This window comes from Megascapheus bottae, chromosome 31, assembly GCF_031878675.1.
Source record: "Megascapheus bottae isolate mThoBot1 chromosome 31, mThoBot2.hap1, whole genome shotgun sequence".
NCBI classification, from domain to species: domain Eukaryota; kingdom Metazoa; phylum Chordata; class Mammalia; order Rodentia; family Geomyidae; genus Megascapheus; species Megascapheus bottae.
Window position 1 is genome coordinate 2,001,514 of NC_143539.1, and position 25,793 is coordinate 2,027,306.

The 25,793-nt window shown below is 57.8% G+C and overlaps 3 protein-coding genes across 4 annotated transcripts in view; 1 reads left to right on the forward strand and 2 right to left on the reverse strand.

The window, feature by feature from the left end:
* Positions 1 to 325: 325 nt before the first annotated feature.
* On the reverse strand, positions 326 to 2,854 carry LOC150043489 (C3a anaphylatoxin chemotactic receptor-like). Its single transcript, XM_090322587.1, has 2 exons — positions 2,801 to 2,854; positions 326 to 2,015 (listed from the first exon to the last, which is right to left on the reverse strand). Exon 2 carries the CDS (start codon positions 2,000 to 2,002, stop codon positions 1,025 to 1,027), a length of 978 nt encoding a protein of 325 aa, XP_090178713.1. The 5' UTR covers positions 2,003 to 2,015; positions 2,801 to 2,854; the 3' UTR covers positions 326 to 1,024.
* A 4,125-nt stretch (positions 2,855 to 6,979) lies between these two features.
* Clec11a (C-type lectin domain containing 11A) lies at positions 6,980 to 9,392 on the reverse strand. 2 transcript variants are annotated; one of them, XM_090321975.1, is made up of 4 exons: positions 9,058 to 9,392; positions 8,683 to 8,863; positions 8,303 to 8,494; positions 6,980 to 7,858 (listed from the first exon to the last, which is right to left on the reverse strand). In XM_090321975.1, the coding sequence occupies exons 1-4, from the start codon at positions 9,202 to 9,204 to the stop codon at positions 7,413 to 7,415; spliced, it is 966 nt and encodes a 321-aa protein (XP_090178101.1). In that variant the 5' UTR covers positions 9,205 to 9,392; the 3' UTR covers positions 6,980 to 7,412. The 2 variants fall into 2 exon arrangements, with proteins under 2 accessions (XP_090178101.1, XP_090178099.1); XM_090321973.1 differs by having other exon boundaries at positions 8,683 to 8,872.
* Positions 9,393 to 13,157: 3,765 nt separating this feature from the next.
* The window catches only part of Shank1 (SH3 and multiple ankyrin repeat domains 1), a 39,378-nt gene continuing 26,742 nt past the window's right edge, over positions 13,158 to 25,793 (forward strand). Inside the window, exons 1-8 of the mRNA XM_090322060.1 lie at positions 13,158 to 13,218; positions 15,076 to 15,373; positions 15,489 to 15,692; positions 16,117 to 16,188; positions 17,220 to 17,328; positions 17,606 to 17,757; positions 19,009 to 19,176; positions 19,493 to 19,609. Of these exons, the coding sequence (XP_090178186.1) occupies positions 15,119 to 15,373; positions 15,489 to 15,692; positions 16,117 to 16,188; positions 17,220 to 17,328; positions 17,606 to 17,757; positions 19,009 to 19,176; positions 19,493 to 19,609 (1,077 nt within the window). The 5' untranslated portion in view covers positions 13,158 to 13,218; positions 15,076 to 15,118. The remainder of the gene's footprint in view (positions 13,219 to 15,075; positions 15,374 to 15,488; positions 15,693 to 16,116; positions 16,189 to 17,219; positions 17,329 to 17,605; positions 17,758 to 19,008; positions 19,177 to 19,492; positions 19,610 to 25,793) is intronic.

Genomic DNA, 25,793 nt, shown 5'->3' on the forward strand with positions numbered 1-25,793 from the left:
ACCCGGGTTCGATTCCTCGGTATCACATACATAGAAAAAAGCCAGAAGTGATGTTGTGGCTCAAGTGGTAGAGCTCTAGCCTTGAGAAAGTCCAAGGACAGGGCTCAGGCCCTGAGCTCAAGCCCAGGACTGGCAAAAAAACAACAACAACAAAAACAACAACAACAAAAAAAAAAACAGCCAAGCTGGGTGAGGTGGCTTATGCTTGTAATCCTAGCCACTCAGGAGACTGAGACCTGAGGATCATGGTTCAAAGCCAGCTCGGGCACTGAAGAATGTGAAACTCTTCTCTCCAATTACTAGAAAAAGGGATGTGGGGCTGTGATTCAAGGGGTAGGGAGGTAGCCCTGAGTTGAAGAGCTCGGGGACAGCGCCCATGCTCAGAGTTCAAGCCCCATAACACCTTCCCCCCTCACAAAAACATGAGCCGGTTCTAAAATGAAGACAAATGTGGCTTCTTGGGCCAGGGACAGACTGAAGACTCACCAAGACACATCCAGTGTGGTAGTGCAGGCCTGTCATCCGGCCACTCAGAGACTGCGTGGAAAGGAGCAGTTGCAGTCAACAAGGGTCCTCTTAGCTACAGAAATTACAGGCCTTGGGCATGGCTAGAGACGAGCAGGATCACAGGGACCCTGGTCCAATCAGCCTGGTTCTGGACCAGACCCAGGCCTCTTGTCTTTTGTCACCCCGTCCTTCTGTCTGTCCACCTCTGCTCCGCTCTTTCCTTACAGCCTCAATTCTATTTCTGCACCCTGGCCTGGCCTGTCACACCTGGGCTCCCTGCTTCAGCTTCCACTTACAGCCAAGACTCTCTGACTCCTTTACAGATAGACAAGTTCTCTCTGAACTACCTCTCCCGGCTCCTTCTTTGGGTCTCTGTCTCCCTCTTTTCCTGTCAATCTCTCCCTCCTGGGTCTTCTGCCCTTCTGTTTCCTCCAGACCCCACCCATCCTGTCTGGCTGTGTTCAACCAGCCGCACCTGCTTTGGAGTGAAGGAGACGGGGAGCCCCACCCCATGTCCTCAGGTTCCCACAGGACCACTCAACCTCCAATTCCTCCCCTGACCCGGCCCCTGGCAGGGCCAAAGAAGCTGGCACAGCCGCCTCCTGAAGGCCTGGTCCCCACACACATAAAGCAGAGGGTGGAGCCAGCTGCTGGCCCCCACGAAGCTGAACCCCAGCAGTCTGAGCAGTACCCAGACCTCCCCAAAGTCCAGCCCAGCCTCACGGGCCCCCAACAACTTCAGTAACAGCAGCAGATGGAAAGGAAGCCAGCAGACAAAGAGCATGACTGCCGTGGCCCAACGCAGGCCCAGTAGCGGAGGTCGCCCAGTCAGCCGTGCCAGCTGCAGCTGGGCCCCCAAGAGGCTGCGAGAGATTGCCATCACCCCCAGGGGCACCCCAAAACCAAACACCAGCTGATCCAACATGGGGCCCCAGGACCTGGAGCCCTGGTCCTGGCCAGGGGCTTCTGCAGCTGGAGTCCTATTACAAGGGACAGCCAGGCTGACCTGGTGCCTCCTGGCTTGCAGGACTGGCCCCCCCAAACCCAGCAGAAGAATCCAGAACCCACCAGCCCAGAAGACCACCTGCCGAGCTGTGTGGTGGCCCAGGGCCCAGGCAGGCTGGCACAGCGAGGTGTAGCTGTCAGCAGCCAGCCGGGCCAGCAGGCGGCCACTGGCCCAGCAGGTGAGGAAGGACAGGCTGGGGTCCACACAACAAAAGGCCCCCCCCAGGGGCCAGCAGGAGCATGTCCAGGCGAGGCTCAGTGGCAGGAGTGTGGTAAAGAGGACATCAACGGTGATCTGGTAGCCAAACCAGGCAGTGGACAGAGGGGGCGGCAGGAGGGACCCAGCGGCCCGGACCAGCAGGCTGTGGCTGGCCACCTCGAGGAGATAGGAGGCAGCCATCACCAGGGAGTAGAGGAGGATCAGGGTGGCCCAGGGGTGGCCCAGTGCTCCAGGGGGCGCCGGCCGCCAAGGCTCCGAAAGGTCATCCATGGGCCAGACAAGGCTGTGGAGACCCAGAACCTCCATGTCAGTCACCCCAGTTCTTCCTCCAGATCTCTGTCCTGCACCCCAATGTCACCTCCACCGGCCACTCAGTCTCCCATGTCCTCGCCCCCTTCAGTTCTGGGCCCTTCTGGTCTCCTGGGCCTGGAACTCAGAGCCTGGGTGCCATCCCATAGATTTTTCCACTCAAGGTTGGTGCTCTACCACTTGAGTCAACTCCACTTTTGACTTTTTGCAGATAAGAGTCTCATGGACTTTCCTGCCCAGTCTGGCTTCGAACCGCAACCCTCAGATCTCAACCTCCTGAGTAGCTAGGATTATAGGTGTGAGCTCTAGCACCCAGCCTTCCTACCCTACTTGACTACCTCATGCCCAGCCAGCCAGCACAGCTCAGGCTCCTCCCCTCTCCTTAGCCTCTCTGCCGACTCCAGGCTCTAGCACGCCCCGGACCCTCTTAGCTCCCCAGTGCCCTTGGACAAAGTGCCAGCCTCCCGCCAGACCCCACCACACACACACAGATTCCAGGACCAGGCCTGTCAGCCTCTGGTCCTGAAATCCCAGCATCCTGAAATTCAAGGCCTGAGAGCTACTAGAAAACAGACCTTTAAATAGCTTGCCCTTCATGAGGGGAAATTGAGGCCTAGAGGAACAATCAAATCCCACAGCAAGGCAGAGAGCCCTGAGCTTGTCATATTTGGGAGTTCAGAGGCCTGCATCAGCACCCGGGTCCCACTGTCTGTGGATCTCAGTTTCTCCCCCACCTGGCCCCTTCATGTCTCCACTCACCAGAGGTGGGAGTCAGAGGTCCTCCAGATGTCTGAGCAGAGCCAGTGGCCTGGTCTTCTTTGGGCTGCAGGAAGTAGGAACTGAAAGTCACTCACCAGTAGAAGAGGAAGTAGAAGCTGGGGTCTGCATGGAAACCAGAGACTACTAAGTGCTGTCTGGGCCTGGGCCTGGGCCTTCATTTCCCCCTCCATGAATGGAGGTGCTGGCTTGCTCCTCAGGGAAAGAAGCCCCTCGGCCTGGCATCTGCAGCATTTGTGTGGTTCCGTCCATTTTCTTCCTCCTCTTCCTCTCCCCCTCCTCCTCCTCCCTTTCCTCTGTTTCTGGAATAAACCGCACACCTCCACAAGTGAACACCCCTGTTCACACATCTGGTATTTGTCTTCACCATCTCTTCAACCTGGTGCCCCTTGCTTTGTCCCACCAACGCATGCAACAGACTCCTAGTCATTCTTCAAAACCCAATGAAGTCTGTTACCTCCCTGGAATCTCTGATCTGTCCACCATTCACCCCATCAAGGGGGCTGAGAATGCTTCTTTGTATGAAGTACTTGTAGTGTGAGTTTAGCTCATGCCAAGCCTTCTGCATCCTGGGTTCTCTGACCATCTAGAACTCTGTTCAAAGACCACCTCTTCCCAGAAGGCTCTCCATGGCCCTTCAACTGCTTCTCATGATTATGCGTTGTCTGATCATCCCGCAAATGCTTGACTATAACCCCTCTGTAAGAGCTGCATCCACCTGCCAGGCAGCAGTGACTCACTCCTGTAATCCCAGCTACTCAAGACACTGAAACCTGAGGACTGTGGCTCAAAGCCAGACCAGGCCAGAAAGTCCATGAGAGTCTTACCTTCAACCAAAACTTCTAAAATAATGAATTTGTGCAGTGCAATGCCCCCAAATTCCTAGGAATTTGTTAGAATGACAGGAAATGGATGCACCCATTTTATGGATCAACACATGGAGTCTCTTGGAGTCTCTTCTTTTTTGGCAGTCATAGGGCTTGAACTCTGGGCCTGGTCACTGTCATTGAGCTCTTCAGCTCAAGGATCCCTCCTTACCCCTTGAGCCACAGCACCACTTGCGGTTTTCTGGTGGTTAATTGGAGATGAGTCTCACAGACTTTTGTGCCAAGGCTGGCTTCGAACCGAGATCCTCAGGTCTCAGTCTCCTGAGCAGCTAGGGTGACAGGTGTGAGCCCCCACAGCTCGTCCTCTTGGGGTCTTGTAGTCAGTTGATTTGTGCCTCTGGGATGAGAAGGGGGCACAGAGATAGGGACAGCCTGCAGGAGAGGAGCTCCCAAGCCAGGCTGGCCAAGGATTAGGCTGCGGTGGGAGGGGCGTGGCTGGCGGTGGACGAGAAGGGGTACAGGGAGGGGAAGTGGGTACAGGCTCGCCTAGGTTTTGTCCTGGGGCCAATGTGGGCCTCAGAGTGGCCCAGACTTGGAGTAATGGAGGGAAAGCGAGGGACAGGAGGAGGGGGCCTTTCCCAGCCCGCCCGCCCTGCCCTTCCTGCCGCACCCCTCCTCTCCCATACCTTGGGGTTGAGGGTAGGACGTGGCTGAGGATTTCCGAGTCCTGCATTTGAGTCCGTCCTCGGCAGCGCAGCCTGGCTCCAGTGAGTGAAGCTCCGGTCCCTGGGAACGGGGCTGGTGAAGGGGAACAGAACCTACAACCGTGCGGGGCGGGGCTGGGAGGTGTCAGGAGGTGAACAGTCTCCTGACAGCTATTTCCCGACACTCGATGACAGACTGTCTCCTGCGGCAGGGAACATCTCAAACCAGGCCAGATTGGGGGCGCCGCCTCCCCTCCCTCTTCGCCTGGGAGAAACAGAGGTAGTGATTAAGATGGCATAATTACCTCCCTCCCGCCCGGGAAGCAAATCCTTCCTTCGGGCTGTCTACTCCCTGCGCTCAGCGAGGCGTGCGCCCTTACTACGCGCTCTGCCACGCGCGCAGCCAGCGCCGGACCGCCGGCCCCGCCCCCGGCGCGCGGGCCCCGCCCCCGATCGAGCGCCCTCCCGGCGTGTTCGCCCCTCCCCCGAAGCGTCAGCTCCTCCTCCAAGGCATTAGCCCCGCCCCCGATCGTCAGCTCCCCTCCAGATGTTAGCCCCACCCCTAAGCGGTAGCTCCGCCCCACGACATCAGTCCTTGCCACAAGCCTTGGCCCCTCGCCTGGCGGTCGAGTCCTGACTCCACCACCTCCTTGCTGTGTGACCTGATGAAAGTCGCTTCGCCTCTCTGGGCCTCGAGTGTCCTCATCTGTGCGAGGGACGCGATCGCAGCGCCGTCCTCCGGGGCCCAGGGCCGGTCTCGGGGGTCCGGACGGGGTCAAAGGAAGAGCTCATGGCTTTGGTCTTAGAACCCAACCGAAGACCGCTGCCTCCCCGGGGAGGAGCCTGCCTGGCTGGGAAAACCGCAGGATGTCAGAAGGCGTCGCCGCATTCATTAAGAAATCGATGCGGATGAAACTCCTCCCGGGATCCCACTCTTGGAGTCCGCGTAGGCGAAGCGCTGGGAAGCCGCCCGGAGGAGGGCGAGCAGGTGTGCAGCCATGCGCCGCGACACGCGGCCCGCCCGGGGACCGCGCGAGGCCCGGCAGGAAGCCAGCCTGCCAGGTGGCACCGCCATCGGAGCAGACACCGGCGGAGGAGCCTCGCCCACTCCCACAGCGATCCGCACAGACATCAGACATCCTGCTGTGGGAGGTTGCAGGAGGGGAACTGAGGCACGGAGAGCGAGACCGGGATTTGAACTTAGCACTTGGTGCTTTAGCTCATGGTGTTCTAAAACCTCCAACCCTGAAAAGCATTTCTTACTGTTTTCCATACCTACTGAGACTCTATATGAATTTATTTCACTTAAACTTAGTTATGGAACTGGGAATGTGGCTTAAGTGGTAGAGTACTTGTCCAGCATGCATGAAAACCCTGGGTTCAATCCCTCAGTACCACATTAACAGAAAAAGCTGGAAGTGGCTCTGTGCCTCAAGTGGTAGAGTGCTAATGAGCAAAAGCAGCTCAGGGACAGTGTCCAGTCCCTGAATTCAAGCCCCAGGAATGGGGGAAAAAAAAAAGAAGATACTATCTGCACAGTGATCCTCCTGTGTTCTGAAAAACGGTAGCTGGGAAAGCATGAAGTACAGCAGTCCAGTGAACCTTTGTGGCTTCTGACGTCCTACTCCTGGGATAAGGAGCCAGACTACATTTCCCAAAATACTCTTGGGCGAGGCCAGTGAGTGGGAATAAAACTATGAACTCTGATTGGAGACAACATAGCTCTGACAATGCCTGGGACGTGGCCCTCAGGCTTGCTGGGAAATGTAGGCAACTGCCACGTGGAAAGAGAGCGGTGGGACTTGACAGGACCTTTAGGAGACTCCCTCAGACTGCTGGGAATGGCGATCAGCCGGTTAGCCTCCTGGGACTTGTAGTCCAGAAAATCCCCCCCCCCCCCACACCTTTTTTTTCTTTCCTTCCATTAAAGTAAAAACCCTTCCTGGACTTGGGATGATCTAAACATGTATCTCACCCGGCTGTTGTAGCCCCTTTGATGCATAAACAACCAGAGCAAACGCCCTGTGTTCCCAGCCTCTGTCTCCCTTATGCACACAACTCTGTCCCTGAGCTGGTATGGGTGGTCTTGGCCCAAACTAGGAGACCAGACATAGATGTATAAGGACAGACTCTGTGGGCTGTCCAAAGCCTGTGCTTGTCCCAGCCCCAGGAAGGCCAGGGAGGAAGAGTTGATCCTTCTCAGCTCCACAACTTATGCCATACCGGTATCTTCATTCAGTCAGTTCCCTTGCGCCCCGGGACCCTAAACACATCAAGTTGGTGCTACCCAGTCCTGCCCAGTACAGGGACAAGAAGTGTTCCTCAGCTAGTTGGGCAGCACCGGGTTGGAAGAAGACACCATTGGTTCTGATCACCAAAGGGGAGCCCTTGAGCAAAGTCATCCCTGTGACAGAAGCTGTCTTGCCCACAGGCTCCATTTTATTCCTCTCTCTGTACTAGTTTGAGCTCAAGGCCTTCTGTTTGCTGCAGGCACTCTACCACTTGAGCCATGCACACCCCCAAACCTTTGCGCCGAGTAAAGCCTTCCCCCGCCCCAGGCTGGTCTGGGACAGTTAAATCTCCCAGTTATGGTTCCCCGAGTAGCTGGGAAGACAGACGTATAGCATCTATCACCGTTCCTCCGGCTTTTATTGACTGAGATGCGGTCTTGAGAACTTTTTTGCCCAGGCTGGCCTTTGAACCACGACCTTCTGGATCACTGCCTCCCAAGTTGCTAACATTACAGGCGTAAGCCATCACACCCGGCTCAGTTTTGTACTTTCTATAAACTCCAGACAAAATGTGGGTAAGTGCGCTCCTCTTTGGGGAATGGGCAGGGTGCCTCCTACCCTCCTTCCTTCCCAGGAGATCCGATGGGGTGTTGGTGTGGCGGAGGGAGGGAAGAGGCAGAGATGGAAGGGTAGGCTGGATTATATCCCCATTCCTCAACTCCAGGGGAGTCCTGCCCGCCTCTCACAGCGCCTGGCCGGACGAGGCGGGGGACACTTGGGGGCCCAGGGAGGGAAGGGAATGGGGTGGAGCGCAGGGGTGGGAACCGGCCCGCTAGAAGGGAAACTCGCAGACGTAGTAGAGGCGCCGATCGCAGTCATGGTCCCACCAGGAGCCGTCGTCCGAGGCCTGCGCCACGCAGTTCTCCAGCACGCCGCCGTTAGGTTGGTCGGGACTGAGTGGGTGCGGCGCGGCGCTGGGCCGGGCGCCCGGTTCGGGGCTGGGCGCCCGGTGCCACGCGAAGAAGGACACGCGCTGGCCGTTCTCGAAGAGGTAGAGACCTTCGGCGCGCCGGTCGTGCACGCCCAGCCACACCGGCCAGTTGTAAGGCGCGAGCGCCGCGCGCAAGTACCGCGCCAACGCGTCCATCTGCTGGCGGTCCGCCGGTTGCGCCAAGCTCCCGCCCCGAGCAGCGCAACGCGCCTGCGCCGCGGGCTGCGTCTCGAAGTCACGCGAGAGAAGGAAGCATTTGTGGCCCAGGCGCAGCCCCTTCAGGCAGCCTACGGAGAGGGCGGGACGGGAAGAGGGCGGGGCCAGAGTGTTTGTGGGCGGGGCGGGGAGGGAGGCGTGTCCCAAGTGGCGGTGGGAGGGGCTCAGGGAGCGGCTAGAGGGCAGCAAGGAGGCTGGGTCAGAACTACAACGACCAATGACGCGGAGCCAGGAACTTCGGGGCGTGGTCCGTGTGGGTGTGGTCATCTGGTGGGGGCGGGACTTCAGAGCAGGGGCGGTGGGGGCGTGGCGCTGTCTGAGTCGGGCCGGGTAGGCTTCTGGGAAGAAGCGTCTCGCCCTCCGCCCAATCCAGTTATTCTGATCCCAGATCTGCCAACACATCCTAATTTCCTGGGAACCCTTTTGCCCGTCTGACTCCTTCATGTCCCCATGGCTTCCCCACTTGGCCCGGACCATCCGACCTTCCTCACCACGCCGGGCAGGCGCGAACTCACCTTCCAAGCGGCCGTGCTCGCGCTCAGCGCGGGCCTGCGCCTCCTGCAGGGCTTGCACAGCGTCTTGGGTGTTGCCCGACGCATCCCGCAGCTGCCGCAGCCCCTGGGTCAGCTCGACCACGCGGGTGTCCAGCGCGTGCAGACGGACGTGCAGCTGGTGCAGGCCTGTGTCCAGGCCCGCCAGGCGGCCCACTGCGGACGGATGGACAGGGTGCTCACGGGTGGGGGGCTTGGGGGCGTCTCTGGGAGTGGGGGAGTGGGGGCTACGGGACTGAGGGAAGGAAGGAAGGGAGTTCAGGAACTTCCCAAAGTGGTCCCTGGGGAGGACCCGCCAGTGCTCTGTAAGCAGTTGAAAGCCCACCCGATTTCTGGTTACTCACGGATATAAGTGATGGTGTCCTCAGGAGTAGGAGAGGGGCTGGAGCTGGTGGTGGGGGAAATCTGTGTTGCTTCCTCCTCTTCTTCCTCCCCTTGATCCTCCTCTGTCCCCCAAGTCCCTTGACCTTCCGCAGTTGAGGCAGGATTCTCCTCCCTCCTCCCATCTGGCAGCCCCAGGGCCTCCTGTAAATGCTGGTCAGTGGATAACGGATCAGCCCCATCTCCCAGTCCACCCTCCCCCAACCCTATCTTCAGCTGGATGACCTAACGGCCTGCTTCCCTTCTCTGAAGCCACCTTCCCATGCTGTCAAGTCCCCATTTCTCAAACTCTGGGATACTCTCACCCCAAGCCCAGGGAGTTCCCTTCCACTACTCACCTTCAGCATCAGGGCCTCCCGCTCCTGCTCCTCTTCCAGGGCTCCTCCCCAGCCTCCTTCCCACTCCCTCGCAGCTCCTCGAGCTCCATGGCCAAAGCCCAAGAGCTGGAGGACCACCAAGGCCCTGAAGAACCAGGATGCCTGCATGGGGGGAGGGGGCTCTTGGCACCCAAGGTCAGAGATGCTGGATGTCAGGGCTGAGGCTGGGCTCCCTGGAGACTGTGCCCTTGTGGTGGGTGCTGATTGCTAGCCCCCGGACCTCTACTTATCCCAGATGCTTTCCAGTGCCTCTCCTCTCTTCTGATCTCAGAGGGCTAGTCTTCTTGGCTTTTTGGTGTGTGTGTCTCCCCGCCCTTCTTGGCTCCCCTGAGGCCTTGCCTTTGTGGCCGGAAACCTCCAACGTTCCAAAGCCAAGATCCCGCCTTGGGTCTCCCCCTCCCTTTCCACTCTCCAGAGCTGGCTTCTGTGGGGTTCTTTCCTTCTGCCTGGCCAAGAGCTTAGCGGGTCAGGACTAGAACCTTGCTCTCCAGAGGATCCTGGGGACAGAAGGCCCTTGCCCAGGAACCCCCCAGGACCCAGGGGACAAGGTGGGGTGATGGGACTTTTCAGCCACACAACCTCCTTCCTCTCTCTCCTGGCCATTCGTGAGGAGGGGGTAGACCTCAGGATCTGCCCAGGTTATTATTACCCTGTGGCCACCATTTTCCATCATAGGCTCCAGGGTGCCCCCTCCCCAACTCCTGTCCCCATCAAAATGAGCCATCGCCACCCACCCAGCCCTCATCCAATGAGAAAATAAAGTATATGTGTATGTCTGTGGGGACACATAAAAATATCCATGTGCAGCCAGGAGTCAGTGGCTCCTGCCTAAAATCCCAGCTACTCAGGTGGTTGAGATCGGAGGATTATGATTCCAAGCCAGTTGGGGCAGGAAAGGTCATGAGTCTCTTATCTCCCACAAACCACCAAAAGCTGCAAATAGAGGTATAGCTCAAGTGGTAGAACACCAGCCTTGAGTGAAAAAGCTAAGGAACACTGCCTAGGCCCAGAGTTCAAGCCACAGAACCTACACACACACATACACACACACGCACACAGAGAGCATGCACAATTGTGTGCACATAGTTGTGTGCAGCCCTCCCAGCAATTATTGGAAGCTTCCTGCAGACCATGCCCTGGCTGGGCCGTGTTCCACCACGATGCAACAGATAAGCTCCAGGATGAAGGGCTATACAGTGGGGGGTGGGGCATGGGGGTTGCAGTGAGCTGTCAGAGAAGGTTTCTCCAGGAGATGGGGTAGACAGATGCCGGGCTGGGTGCAGAGAGCGCTGTAAACAATCCAGGAGCTGCTTCATCCCAGCCTGGACCACTGCAGTCCCCTCCTTCCTGCCCTCCTCCTCCTCCTCCTTCCTCTGAGCCCCTCCAATCCCGGCTGCCTGCTTGCCGCAGCCAGAGCAATCCTTCCAAACCATAAATCAAATCACATCATTCCCACTCCCCTACCTTCCCATCAGAAGCAGGAGGAAAGCCAAACCCAGGCGCAGCCCTCAGCCCAGCCTGCTGCCGAGGGCTGGGGGAAAGAGGAACCATGTGTACCTGCGACTTCATCACCTCTGCTCCCCATGTACCCCCACTTCCAGAACACCCCTCAGGATGCAGCCTCCCTGTTCCTCCCCACCCCTGAGCTTTTGCATTCCATTTCCTTCTAGAAGGCTCTCCCTGCAGCTCCTTATCTCTAAGAGGCCTTCCCTAATCACCTTTAGCTAAAGAAGCTTCTGGTATACAAGCTGCTTTTATTTGAAGCGCCCCCTTTTATCTTTTAGGTTTGATAAGGACTCACAAGAGCTGTTTGTTGCTTTGTGCCTGTCTTTTGCCAATGAAGGCGGGGACTTGAGCATTGCCCTATCCCTGAAGCTGGAAATCAGAGCCTTCCCTGCACATAGTAGGTGCTCACTCAAGCTGTGAGTCTTGTCGTAGCCTTTCCAGGTGTGGTAACCACTTGGTCAAAGCCCTGGAGGTCCAATTGCACCTGCATTCCCAGTTTGGAGGACACAGTGAGGGTGAAGAGGATGGGCAAGCCCCTTGAGGCCAGGGAAACAGGAGGGCATGCTAGGCCCACTCCATGTCAAACCCATGAAGTCACATGGGGCTTTTCCAGCCTTGATCTGGCCATTTGTGCCAACCAGCACCAAACACATTAGCCAGGGTTCAAAGGCTCAGCTCTTTAAGGAAGGAAATTGAGCCTCAAAGTCTCGGGGTGGGGGGGGGCTGCAGCCCTCTGGAAGTTACCAGCGTGTAGGCAGCTAAGCCCAAGCTCTGGCTTTCAGCATGAGAGGGGTGTCTGCCCTGGGGTGGCTGGGAGCCCCAGAGGGGCCTTGGAAATGAATGCATTCGACTTTGTCCTCCAAGATGGCACAGTGCAGGGTGGAAGACTGTGTGACCTTGGGAGGGTGGAGGCTCTGCCTCAGAGCCTGGACCTCTCAGGTGCCCACCTGGGACCCAGAGCCCTCCCTAGATTATGCACAAGGCCACAGAGTCCTTGTGAACTGTAGAGGGGCTTGCAGCCTCTCACAGCTGGTGCCCACACAGACAGCTGTTTTTCCAAAGCCCAGCTGCTCCCCACCTGGGTGAGTGGGGGTGCATTTACAGGGGCCTCCCCAAAGTCCAGGCAGGCAGGCACCTGCTCCAGCTCACGCATTAGAGGGTGCCTTGGAGAGCCCTGCAGCTGGCAGGGGTGGGGGGGCGGGAGGAGAGAACCCCACAGGCCACTCAGAACTGCCTTCTCAAGAGGCCTGTATGACCTTTAGCTTTCTCGATTGAGGCTGGTAGTCAATCTCTTGAGCCACAGATCCACTTCTGGTTTTTCCATAGCTCATTGGACGCAGGAGCCTCAAGGACTTTGCTGGGCTGGCTTTGAACCATTGTTCTCAAATCTCAGCTCTCTGAGTAGCTGGGATTATAGGTGTGAGCCACTGGTGCCCAGCGTGTGAGCTCTTTCGCACAGCTGCCTGAGAGAGCTCTTCCCACACAGGGAAGAGCTTCTAATGATTGTCAGAGTTCTCTGCAGCTGGGTGCCTTTGGGAAAGTCATTCTCTCTGTGCCTCAGTTTCTCCCTCCGGAACACGTAGAAGTGATAGCTAGGACTATCAGGAGGGGAGCTGGGCAGAGCGCTGGACTGCTGGACAAGTGTGTGTTGCATGGTGAGGGTAGCCGCACCGCCTCCCTGCCACTGGCCCGGCCTCCTGCTTTGAGGACCCGCGTGGCCACACAGGCATGCACAGCCAGGTGGGTGGTGGCCAAGCTGGGCTCGATTGGCTTATGCTTGCTGGTGCAGGAGGGCTGTGTGCACGTGTGGCTGGGCGTGTTTGTGGCTGCATACCCCTGGGGGGCACTGGCAGACAGGGCAGGCATGCCCCGAGCCTAGGCACGGATTGTGCTAACCCTGGCTATGCCCCTGTCTGTGGGGACCCTGAGCGCGACTCAGGTGAGTCCACCCGTGCCCGCCCGGGGCTCAGATGGCCTTTGAGGAGAGGGGAGGAGAGGAGAGGGGAAGGCAGGGCTCCCAGCCCCCACTGTGGGGGGCCCGGGGAGGGGCGGTCCTGAGGTTTGAGAGGACCCCCGTTGGCAGGGGGATGGGGAGGAGAGTGGGGGGCGGGGAGGGGGCGGAGCCGGCAGGGGGGATGGGCGAGGTTTGGGGGCGCAGGGAGGGGCGATGTCTCCTCTGCCGGCTCGGGAGAGAGGGAGGGGAGAGGGCGGAGGGAGGGGAGGGCGGGAGGGAGAGGGGGAGGGAGGGAGAGACCGGGTGAGGGAGAGACGGCGCGAGCGCGCGAGCCAGCCGGTGGCAGAAGGCGGCGCGGAGCGGGCGGCGGCCGCGGCCCGAGGACGAGGAGGCGGAGGCCGAGCGCGGGGACGCGGCGCCCGGAGCCGACGGGACCGAGCCGGGGCGCGCGAGGAGGGGCGCGGCGGCTCGGGGGGCGCCCGGCGCATGGCCAGGCCCGGCCCGCGGGGGGGGTGAGCCCCGGCCCCCGCCGCCCCCCGCCCGGCCCGCTCGCCCCCGGGGCGGTGGGGCATGGCCTGAGGGTCCCCCGGCTCCGGGGGAGGGGGGTGGGGGGAGGGGGGAGGGCGCGGGCGCCGCCCGGGATCAGCAGCCCCGCCAGGCAGGTAAGCGCGGGCCGGGTGCCGGCCGGGGGGCCGCGGGGCCGGGGCTGCGGGAGGGGGCGGGGGCGCCCCGGATGTCCTTGGCCCGGCGCCGGGCTCGGGCCTGGGCGCGGGGTGCGGGGGACACTGAATTGGGCTCTGGCCCGGCCGGTGGCGGCCCTGCAGAGGAGGGCGCGCCCCGACCGCGGCGGCGGGGGACCCCAGCCTCGGGCGCACCTCGGGGCTCTCCCGGGCCGGGCCGGGGTCCCGGCGCCCGCCTTCCGCGCCGCCTGGCCCCGGCCACTCCCCCGCGTCGCCCACCGCCGCACCTGGCCTCTCCTCCAGGTCACCCCGGCCCGGGTTCCCGCGGCCCCCAGGACCGCCCGGGGTCTCGCGTCTCCCGCCAGGCGTCCCCCGGCCACCCCTGCCCGCGCTCCAGCCCCCGTCACCCCCTCCCCCGGGCCCGGGGTCCCCCACTCCCTCCCGGCCCGGGATCCGCCGCGCCCCGCTCCCCGCCTCAGCCCGGGCCGTGGCCTCCGCCCCTCTCCGCCCCTCTCCGCCCCCACTCATCCTCCGGTGCCCGCTGCGGGCCAGGCCGGCCGCCCCCGGGCGCCCCCGTCGCCCCCCGCCGTCCCCCGGGCGCCCCCAGCTCCCCGCCCCCCGGCTCCTCAGCCCGTCTCGGTACCAGCTGCGTGCCAGCTATTCTTAGCCCCGCGCGTTTGATTCATGCCGCCCCGGCGGAGTGTGCCCGCTCCCTCCCTCGGGCCGGAGCGGGAGGGGCCGAGCCGGCCGGGCCGGGCGCGGGGACCCGGCCGAGGGGGAGTGGCCGCGGCCCCGGGCCCGGAGCCAGGCCGGCCGGGGTCGGCGGGCTGGGGGGCTGGGGCGGGGGTCCGGGCGGGGTCTAGAGGCTCGCTCGCCCACAGTTCTCGGAAGTGGGCTTTCACACACATTTTCTCTTCCTTTCTTCAACCCCCCATCCCCAAAGTCAGCAGTACCCTCCACTGCTTCCCATCTCCATGGCAACCGTGCAGGAGCCGGGCCTGGCGTGGGGGGGAGGGACCAGACCAGACATTCTGGCTTCCGGTGCTGGGGTGGGAGTTAGGGGGGTGCATGGCGAGGCAGACCCCCCCTTTTGGAAGGGGCCTGTCCTCAGAAGGCACGGGGGACCCGCGAGAGGAACCCCAGCCCCACTTCCTACCTTGCTTACCACCCCCCGCCCCTCCCCACGCCTCCCATGCCAGCCCACCCGTCCCACCCGCCACGCCCGTCCTGGGACAGACACCGCACCCCCGGCCAGCGTCCCGGCCGGCCGCGCACCGCGCCAGCCTGGTTCGGATGCCCCAGTAACCTGTGGAGGCGCCCTTAGGGGAAGCCCGCAGGACGCCCTGCCCTGTGGCGCCCTCAGGTGGCACCCTGGCTCCCCGGGGAAGGCCCTGCTCCGGTGGAGCCACCCCTCAGGGCTCAGCCATGGCTCCCGTACTACAGCTCAGCCGGCCTGGGCGGCCGGCCGGGCAGGGAACCAGTGCGTCCACCTGTCTGTCCCGAAGCTAATTTTAGCTCCATTTTCTGCGACCTCACAAAGTGGGCCACTAGCTCCCGCGGTGATTCTGTGGTTTCTGGGACACGGCCACGCTGGGTCAGCGGCAAAGTGGGGCGCAGGGGGGGTGGGAGGCTGCAAGCAGGGCCAAGGGCAGGGAGGAGACAGGTGCCCAAGGAGGCGAGGCTGGCATGGGGGGGCCTGGTGTGGTGGAGGCGAGAGGCCGGCAGGTCTGCAGCGTGTGGCCAGCCTCCTCCCTGCCTAGGCTGCACAGACTGTCCACTGAGGGGTGCTAGTGGCCCCCAAGGGGTCCTAGCCTGATGCTCGCTCCTGGTCCCCTGCAGCCACCTGTGATGCTGCCGCCCCCCGTCGCCCCGTGGCCCCACGATGACCCACAGCCCCGCCACAAGCGAGGACGAGGAACCCCACAGTGTCAACGAGTATCCCGAGGGGGGCTCAGAGTCCGACAGCTCCCCGGACGGGCCAGGTCACGGCCCCCGGGGGACCCGGGGCCGGGGCAGCGGAGCATCTGGTAGCCTGGCCTCGGCCCGAGGCCTCCAGGGCCGATCCATGTCCGTCCCAGACGACACCCACTTCAGCATGATGGTTTTTCGGATCGGCATCCCAGACCTGCACCAGACGGTGAGTGACCACCCACCCGCCAGCTGGGGGGAAGGTCCCCATTTCCGGAAGGGCCCTTCCCAGCCCACCTGAGACCCCTGACCCGCCTGTGTCCTCCTGTGCCCTCCCCCTCCAGAAATGCCTGCGTTTCAATCCCGATGCCACCATCTGGGCTGCCAAGCAGCAGGTGCTGTGCGCCCTGAGTGAGAGCCTTCAGGACGTGCTCAACTATGGCCTCTTCCAGCCCGCCACCTCAGGCCGCGATGCCAACTTCCTGGAGGAGGAGAGGCTACTGAGAGAGTACCCCCAGTCTTTTGAGAAGGGGGTGCCCTACCTGGAGGTGAGACTTTCGTCTCCCCAACACAAAAGGCGTGCTCCAAGACAAACACACCCTGTGCTCTCAGAGCATCTCCCAAGACTCCCCAGCAAGAGAGGCTCAGAATGAGTGAGGGCTGATTTCAAATCATTCTTCCTCTACCCAGTGGGGTAGCCTTGGGAAGGTCCTTGTGACCCCCCCCACACCAACTGTTAATCAGGAAGGAGTTCCTGATTCCATGCAGGAACCAGACACCTCACCTTTAAGGTAGGCCTGGCTCTCTCAGAAATGTCCAGTCTCTGCCCAGTTGCCCGGCCAAGGTACCATGACTATTGGCACACCAGTCTTGCTCTATCCTGGGGATTAGGAAGAGATCAGAAGTCACCCCCACCCCAACACCTGTAGTAAAGACCCCGATTCCCAATCTCCGTGTCGCCTCCATCCTCAGTTCCGATACAAGACGAGAGTTTACAAACAGACCAATTTGGACGAGAAGCAGCTGGCCAAGTTGCACACAAAGGTGAGAGAAACATGCTGGCATGGATCCCTCCCCCCCAGATGCCCACCCTCGCACCTCCCTCATTCTGTTCAACCCTTGTGTGGGCTCTTTCATTGCTCTGCCAGTCCCCAGTGTCCTGTCTTGAGACTGGTTCCTCAACATCCCCCATCCTCTGAGTTCACCTGGATGCACCGAGTCCAAGGACCACCTATGTTACGTTCTCTAGTCCTTGTGCCAAATGTCCCCAGGTCACCCCTGGCCACAGCAAAGGGGCTACTGTGGCTAGAGAGGGGAATTTTTGACACCCCACACCAAATGCCTCACGCCTTCCTCTGTTCTCTCAGCTCTTTCTCCCTTGCTGTCCTGCAATGTCCTAAGAGGCCACTGGCCATGTGTGACAGGGGAGATACGAACTGAGGCATGCTGTGCAATTACCCAGGAGTAAAATAACGTCAGAGCTTTCATGCGTTGAAACAGTAATAGCGTGGATTTACCAATCAAAGAACCGTTTCGGCTGTTTAATTCCAGTATGATACATGCTTCTGTGTGTGTGTGTGTGTGTGTGTGTGTGTGTGTGTGTGTGTGTGTGTTGCGGGTTGTGTGTGTCCTGGGGCTTGAACTCAGGGCCTGGGTGCTGCCTCTGAGCTTTTCCTACTTGAGGCTCTGTTACTTGAGCCACAGCTCTACTTCTGGTATTCTGGTGGGTAACTGGAGATAAGCATCCCACAGACTTTCCTGCCCAGACTGGCTTTGCACCATGATCCTCAGCTCAGCCTCCTGAGAAGCTGAGAATGCAGGCGAGAACCACTTGTGCCTGGCCTTCTTTTCTTTTTCTGAGACAAAGTCTTGCTATGTGGCTTAGGCTCCTCTCAAATTTGCAATCTCCTATCATCAGCCCCCAAGCCCCCACACCAGCTTCCTTTTTTCTTCAGAAGTGGCTACCAGAAACTTTTGGATGTTCTTTATGGCTGGCTCTGTCTTCCACACCACCACTGGGTGGTGCTGTTTCAGATCTCTGAATGTCTCCCTCTTCCCCCCCCCCCACCCCCCAGACGGGGTTGAAGAAGTTCCTGGAGTACGTGCAGCTCGGGACGTCCGACAAGGTGGCGCGGCTGCTGGACAAGGGGCTGGACCCCAACTACCATGACTCGGATTCAGGAGGTAGGGAGGAGGTCCTCCACTCGCTGGAGGAGAGCAGGCATCAACACTGGGCAGCTGGGACGAGACCAGAGTGCCCCCTTGCAGACACGGTGGTGCACGCCTGTAATCGCAGCTATGTGGGAGGCAGAGGCAGGAGGATCTCAAGTGCAAAAACAGCCTGGGCAAAGTTAGTGAAACTCTTGTTTTCCAAAATGAAAAAGGAAATCCTTCAAAGCTGGGAAGTGGGAAGGGCAGAGAGTGGGAACTCCCATGATGGACGGCTTCTCTCAACCTCCAGAGACGCCTTTGACTTTGGCGGCCCAGACTGAAGGCTCTGTAGAGGTGATTCGAACCCTGTGCTTGGGCGGGGCCCACATCGACTTCCGGGCTCGGGATGGCATGACAGCCTTGCACAAGGCAGCCTGTGCCCGGCACTGCCTGGCCCTCACGGTGAGTCCCTCCCGGACTCAGCATCCAGCTTTGATTGTCTGTGGAATGTGTGTTACAAACAGTCCTTCTTTGTGTCCTGGGTGTCTGTTTCAATTGTCACTCCTCTAACTGAAGGGAAAGACCTGTCTCAGGCACCAATGTGACCATCAGTGACAGCAGGTCACACTCCAGCCAGGGTAGTTCCAAACCCCTGTGCCCATTAAATATATGACACAGGGTCGTGTTGTGCAGACTTAGTTTGAAAGGCTCTTCCTCAGCTGGGCACCAGTGGCTCACACCTGTAATCCTAGTTACTCAGGAAGCTGAGGTCTGAGGATTCCTACTTGAAGTCTGCCTGGGCAGGAATGTCGGTAAGACTCACCTCCAATTACCTAGCAAAAAGCTAGAAGTAGAGCTGTGGTTCAAGTGGTAGAGTGTTAGCTAGCCTTGAGCAGTAAAGCTCAAGGACAGCATATAGGCCCTGAATTCAAGCCTTAGGGCCAGCGTGCACGCACACACATGCGCACACACACACACACACACGCACGCGCACACACACACACACAAAATTAAAGGCTTTTCCTCTCTTCCAGCCCCCCAGAGGCATCTCATCCTTCTTCAGAGAGGGAGGAAGGGAGGGACAGAGAGAGAGAGAGAATCCAAACCTACCCGTTCATTCCATTGGTCACTGGCTGCAAACGGCAGTTTACATTTAAATTAATGAAAAAATAAAGTAAAATGAAGTGGTCATTCCTCCGGCTCACAAGTAGCATTCAGGGTCCCTGTGTGGACAGCATATTGGATGGTGCCACTGGAGACGTGGCTGCTGCAGGGCACTTCTGGGACAGGCTGGCTGTGGACACGTGAGGGCGCTTGGTCTCCCACATCCAGAACTTAGATGGAACCACGTCCTGCTCCCCAGTCCCCAGCCCCAGTGAGGCCGTCTCAGTGTCTGCCTCATCCTGGCCTAACCTGTTTTGATCCTATACCTTCGAATACCCTCCATTTGTCCAGGGGACCTGGTAGATCCCTAATATTCTGTGGGGGTGGCACTGGCGCTTTGGCCATGGATGTCTTCCCGTGGCTCATCTAAGGTCACGCGCAAGGGAGATGAGAGCAGGCGTGTCACTGGATGCAACTCATGGGCACAGGCTGGGCTTGAGGTGTGGCAAGGGCCTCACGGCAGCACTGAGACAGTGCTGGCCGTGCAGGTGACTCAAGGCCACCTCCCATGTGACTGTCCTTCCTTCCTGGGTCTGCCTCCCTTCTTAGGCACTCCTGGACCTTGGGGGATCCCCCAACTATAAGGACCGTCGAGGACTGACTCCTCTGTTCCACACGGCTATGGTTGGGGGTGACCCCCGTTGCTGCGAGCTGCTTCTGTACAACAGGGCCCAGCTGGGCGTTGCTGATGAGAACGGCTGGCAGGAAATCCACCAGGTGCTGGAGGCTGGGGCAGGAGGGGATATCTGGGAGGGAAAGTGAGCCTTGGTGCTTCCAGGAGGCTGGGATGTGATGCAGGGGCTGGGATCCTTGTGTGGGGTGAGTGAGGATAGTGTGGGCCCCACAGAGGGAAAGCTGGAGCAGGAATGCACACCAAGAGTATACGGGGGTGGCACCTCGGCCCCTTAGGTTCCTAAGCAGAAATGAGGACAGAAAGAAGGTGAACGGCAGGGTCCATGACCCCAAAGAACAGGGAGGGGTCTGGAGAGATTCAGAGGACAAGTCAGAGCCCCTGTGCTCCCTGTCTCCCCAGGCCTGCCAGCGCGGTCACTCTCAGCATCTGGAGCACCTGCTTTTCTACGGGGCTGAGCCTGGAGCCCAGAATGCCTCGGGGAACACGGCCCTGCACATCTGTGCTCTCTACAACAAGGTCTGTCCCCGCAGCCCCTCACACCTCAGCCACCTCAACCATCTTCCCTGTACTCAGGCCCTCTCCATTCCAGCCTCCCCACTGTGCACCTCTCCTCCTCCAGTGTTTCCACCCTGTATCCACCCATCCACCCATCCATTTACCCACCCACCCACTCATCCATCCACCCACCCATCCACTCATCTATCCACCCAGCCATTCATCTACCCATTCATCCATTCACCCATTCACCCACCCATCATCCATCCATTCATTTGTCCATCCACCCATTCATCCACCCATCCATTCATTTACCCATCCACCCATCCATTCACCTATCCATCCACTCATCCATCCACTCACCTGTTCACCTATCCATCCACCTGTCCATTTACTCATTCATACACTCATCCATCCACTCATCTGTTCACCCATTTATCCAACCATCCATTCAACTACCCACCCACTCATCTGCCCACCCATCCATTCATCTACCTATCTATCCATCCATTCAAGCATCCATCTGCTCATCCATTCAACCTTCCACCTATCCTTCCATCTCTCCATCCACTCATCCATTCACCTATCCACCCACCCATCCACCCATCTATTCATCTACTCATCTGATTCTCCATCCACCTATATTGCTTTCCATCTACTTATCTACCATCCATCCCTCCATCCATCTAGTCAACAAATGTTCCCCAAGTTCCTTCCTAAAGTCCTGTGTCAGGCCCAGAGCTGGCTGCCAGGAACCAAGTGCTGAGCTGGTGGCTGAGCAGGGGACACCCCCTGCTGTAATGACCTGGAGTGCTCAGAGTCAGGTCCCAAGGGAGTGCTGTCTGGACTCAGGCCTGGGTGGAGGTGGCTTTCGGGAGAGGCGCCAGCCAGATTATTATGACATCAAGAGTCAGCCAGACAGAAGAGGGGAGGCAGGATGCTGGAGGCAGAGGGCTTGGCCTGCACAAAAGAGGGGGTTGGAGGGGGCCCTTACAGGATGGGAAAAGGGATCTATGGGTCTGCACTTGCTGAGCAACTCCATTCAGTCAGCCGTGATGGTGATGAGAGGAAGAGGAAAGGTCCAGAAGCAAGCAGCTCCTGACAGAGATGGGAGTGGGGCACTCCTCAGGCTGCTGGGTGGTCCCCAGGCAGGACTTCCTGGGAGAGGGTGTGCTGATGGTGGCAGTTCAACCTCTCCTCCCCAGCAGTGCTTCTGGGAGCTGCAGCCTCCAGGCGCTTTTGCTTGTTGTTGTTGTTGTTGTTGTTTTCTCTTTCTTTTAATTTGGGAGGGGATAGGACTTGAACTCAGGGCTTGGCACTTGCTGGCAGGCACTGTACCACCTCTTTCCCCCATCCCTTTTTGTTGTAGTTATTGTTGAGAGAGTAGAGCCTCTTTTTTTACTCACGTTGGCCTGGACTGTAATCTTACTGCTTATGCTCCCCACCACAGCTGGGTAACAGGTGCATGCCACCATACCCAGCGCTCTCTGTTGAGATGAAGTCTCACATCTGGATGGGTGGATGGATGGGTGGAGGGATGGATGAGTGGATGGATGGAAGGTCTCACTTTTTTTTTGTCTGAATTAGCCTTGAACTATGATCCTCCTGATCTTGGCCTCTTGAATAACTAGGATGATAGGTATGAGCCATCAGCGTCCTTTTCCAGTTTGCTGCCCCTGAATGTGGGGATGTAGGGAGCTGGGACCTGCTGTGAGGCTGCTGGTCTGTCAGCCACTTCCTCCAGGAAGTCTTCCAAAACCCCCTTCTGCCTTGTGATGGAGAACTTGCTGTGCTGGGGATTTGGCAGGTGGCCGTGTGCCGCCTGGTGGCAGCAGCCAGGGAGGACTCAGTGTTTGTCAAACCAAATCCACACGGTGCTGGCATGTCCCCTCCCTGCTTCTGCCTCTTGAGGAGTAAAATAGTCCTGGAGTCCAGATCTGGGCGGGGGAGTGCAGTGGAGGAGGAAGGACTCCCCTCCCCCCTTCCACCCTCCTCCTCCCCCCCTCCTCGCAGATCAGGGCCACGCAAGCCACACCCCCTCGGCGGTTGATCTGGGGATCCAGTGTTCATGACAGCTCTGATCATAATAACTGTTGGTATTACTGTCATTGCCAGTGTCACTCGGGATCTGGTCAGAAGGCGTATTCATTTGAGCAGGGACAATTTAGGACAAAGATGACAGAAAGGACCAGGCAAGCTGCCTTTCCCTTTTGGGTCTTCTTGCTTATCTTTGAACCGGGTCAGTAATTAGCACCCACCCTGGAAGAGGGTGCGGGAGGCTGGGATTCTGCTTGCTCCCGCATGTTAATAACCAAGCAGATGTCCCACAAATGTGAGGTTATTTTCCACTTTTCGGGTGGGACTGGAGATTGAACTCAGGGCATTATTCTTTCTAGCAGCTGTTCTACCACACTTGAGCCATACCTCCAGTTTCTTTAGTTTTTTTTTTTTCATTGTGTGTGTGTATGTTTGCTGTAGTTACTTTGCAGATAGCATGTAGACATTTTATCCAGGATATTCTGGGCTGTGATTTTCCTACCTATGTTTCTTGAAAAACTGGGATTACAGACACAAGCCATTGGACCTGCCTTGGTTGTTGAGATGAATTCTTGCTAAAATTTTGCCTCGGCTCTCAGTCTCTGCCTCCCGAGTGGCTGGGACTTCAGGCATGTACCACTGTACCCGGCTAAGGTCATCTAGTTCCTTGTCTTTGCTACTAGACTTCAAGCTTCCCAAGGGCCAGGCCTAGGTCTGGCTGCTTTTCTGTACTCTGTAATCTTGGCATCTCTGTTTAGCCCCCTTGGTGGTGGAGATCAGGTCCATGTGGAGGCTGGGAGCTCTTGAGGGCTGACTCTGAGGGATTGCTCTGTCCCAGGTCCCCTACCCTGGAGCACATAGTAGGCCTCGCTGCATCTCTGAGGAGTGAACCAATGAATGAATGAGCAAATGGACGAATGAACGATGGGTCAGCCATCTTGGATTTCCACCAGGACTATGTACTGGCTCGGAATTCGAAACAGGTGGTGGCTCGTTTCCACAGATCGAATGACTCAACAGATGAATAAATGAATGACTTGAGCCGATGAGGTTTGATTGGCAGCTCCACATCCCCCAGCCTCATCCTTTTTCCATGCACATTTCCTGAGCACCTCCTGTGTGCCTGGCCCCAGGTGCTGGGGATAGGAGATTAGAGGGGAGGGGGGCAGGGAGGATCACTCCCCTGTGAACGAATCCTTGCCATCCTGTGAGATGTCTGCTAGCTTCCCAGTGAAAACCAGGCTCTTTACGTACCTAAAAGGGGAAGCCACAGAATCTGGAACACCAAAAAGATGGTCAGAGCCGGATGAGGATGCCATGGATGGGGCCGCTGCTCCCATAGGGGTGAGGCAGGCACAAACGTGAAAACACACACGGCTATCTTAAACGCATGCGCACGCCCACAGAACACCTATCATGGTAGCTGGAGTCTATCTTGCTGTCCGGTCCCCTTGGCCATCAATGGACACAGATGAAAGCCAAGGGCAGAAGGCCAGTTGGAATCCTGACTATTCCACTCACTGCTGTGTAGCTTTGAGCCCGGGCTTGTCGTCTCTGGGCTTGCCCTGTCCAAGGAGGCTAATCATGCATCCGCAGAGGACTTGCTGTTCAGAAGGGGTGAGGTGAACAGGCGCTTGTGACTTGGCATGGAGGAGTATAAGTGTTGATGAACTGAACTGGGGGGTCAGTCTGGGTTGTTTTCGCCAGTCCAGGGGTTTGAACTCAGGGCCTGAGCACTGTTCTTGGGCTTTCTCAAGGCTCTATCACTTGAGCCTCAGCACCACTTCTGGCTTTTTCTATGTATGTGGTACTGAGGAATCGAACCCGGGTCTTTGTGCATGCTAGGTAAGCATTCTACCACTAGGCCAAACTCCTGACCCTCAGTCTGGGTTTAGACAGGCTGAGACAAAGGAAAGAAAACTTTTTTTTTTCCAATCATACCCGCTAGCCAGGTGTGGTTGCTCACACTCAAGAGGCTGATAGTGGGAGGATCAGAAGTTTGAGGCCAGCCTGGGCCAAAAGCTGTCAGAGACCTCATCTCAACACATTCTGAATGTGACCAGGCATGACCGTTACGCTAGCTGTGAGGGGAGATGAGATCGGGAGGACTGAGGCTCCAGGCCAGCCCTGGAGGAGAAAAGTTCATGAGATTCCATCGCAAGGAGGCTGGGTGTGCTGTCGTGTGTGTCTGTCACCCCAGCTATGGCAGGAAGCATAAATAGGAGAATCACAGTCCAGGTCAGTCTGGACAAAACAGTGAGGCTCTGAGTTCAAACCCCAGTGCTGACCCTCCCCCAGAGTGCAACAACTTCTTACCGTTGTGAAACACCCGCATTGTAAGAAGTTACTTTAGGGTGAGTGGGCAGAGTTGCTGAAAAGACAAGTGAGATAGAGAATGGAATTTGGGGCAGATGGTGTTGGGACGAGACTAGGTTCCTACTGGCCTTAGAAGAATGCCTGAGACATGGCAAGAGGGTCCTCTTAAAATAAAGGAAGGACCGGATAAGAGGCTCTTTTGTAGACAGAGACTGACACTCAGGAGAGGCGACATTTGAATAAAACCCTGCAGAAGGTGCCAAAGCAATCTGAGCAGACCTCTAGGAGTAGAGAATTAGGGGTTGAGGGAACCACAGTTCAAAAGCCCTGGGGCTGGAGCAAGGCCGGTCAAACTGAGGAGACCGGCGCTTCTGGGGCATGGGAAGTAAGAGGAGGAGGTGAAGTTGGGAGTTCAGGGCAAGAGGAGCCTCAGGTGAGGTAGCTCAGGTGACCACATCCCAGGTATGGCAAGTGTGGTGACACGATTGGCATTGTAAGGAATGAGTCTGGATGGCATCCAGGCCATCCTGGGGTCCTTCCATCAGAGTCTAAGAGAATGAGACAGCCCTAGGCTTGAGTCTGGGCACTACTTAGCACCAGCCACATGACCTTGAGCTGTTCTGGAAGTTTCTAGGAGACAAGGAGCAGTAATTTCCATCTCCCGGAGCTTTGGGCAAATCCAGTGAGATTTCCGCTACTGCACCCCACTCAGTGTGGTGCTACTGCCACCTAGCGGTGGCACCAGGGCTGTGGCTCTGCACCTGGGAGCCCCTAGCCCCAAATGAGCTGGGTCTGGAAACTCTAGTTCTGGTCAGCTATGGCTAATGGGATGTGAATGGGGCCTCGTCTCTAAAATGCCCTCTAGTGGCCAAGGATAAAAGGAATTGTGGGCTGGGAGTTTGGCCTGGTGGTAGAGAGCTTGCCTAACATGCACAAATACCCAGGTGCTGTGGCTCAAGTGGCAGACCACTAGCCTTGAGAAAGCCCAAAGACAGTGCTCAGGCCCTGAGTTCAAGCTCCAGGACTGGAGAAAAAAAGGAATTGGTGACTTTCACTGCAGTAGCATATTTTACTTAACTGGTTGTTTCTAAAATATCACCTAAGGGGCCAGGAGTTTAGCCTAGTGACAAAACTTGTTTTTTTAATTTTAAAAGATAAAAATATTACTTAAATAAGGAATATTATAGCTGGGTGCTAGTGGCTCACCCCTGTCATCCTAGCTACTCAGGTGGCAGAGATCTGAGGATCGAGGTTCGAAGCCATGCCAAGCATGAGAATCCATGAGACTCTTATTTCCAATAAACTATTCAAAAAGGCCCAAAGTGGTACTGTGGCTCAAGTGGTAGAGTGCAGCCTTGAGAAGCTCAAGCGCCCATGCCCAGAGTTCAAGCCCCAGGGGAAAAAGGAATATTTTTCTCTTAAATATGGGCTATTAGACCATTTAATTTTTCCCCGTGCTAAATCTTTGAAGCCCTACGTGTTTTACCCTTTGGACCAACCATCCAGTGTTTGTGAGCTGGGTGTGGTGGTTAATGCAGATCTGTAATCCCAGCTACAGGGGAGGCTAACACAGGAGGATCATGAGTTCAAGGACAAAACCAGAATTCTTTTTTTTTTTCTTTCTGTTTTTTTTTTCCCCAGTCCTGGTGCTTGAACTCAGTGCCTGAGCACTGTTCTCGGGCTTTCTCAAGGGTAATGCTCTACCACTTGAGCCTCAGCACTACTTCCAGCTTTTTCTGTGTATGTGGCATCGAGGAATCAAACCTGGGTGTTCATGCAGGCTAGGCAGGCACTCGACTACTAGGCCAAACTCCTGGACCTAAACCAGAATTCTTGTGGGGCTGTGGTTCTG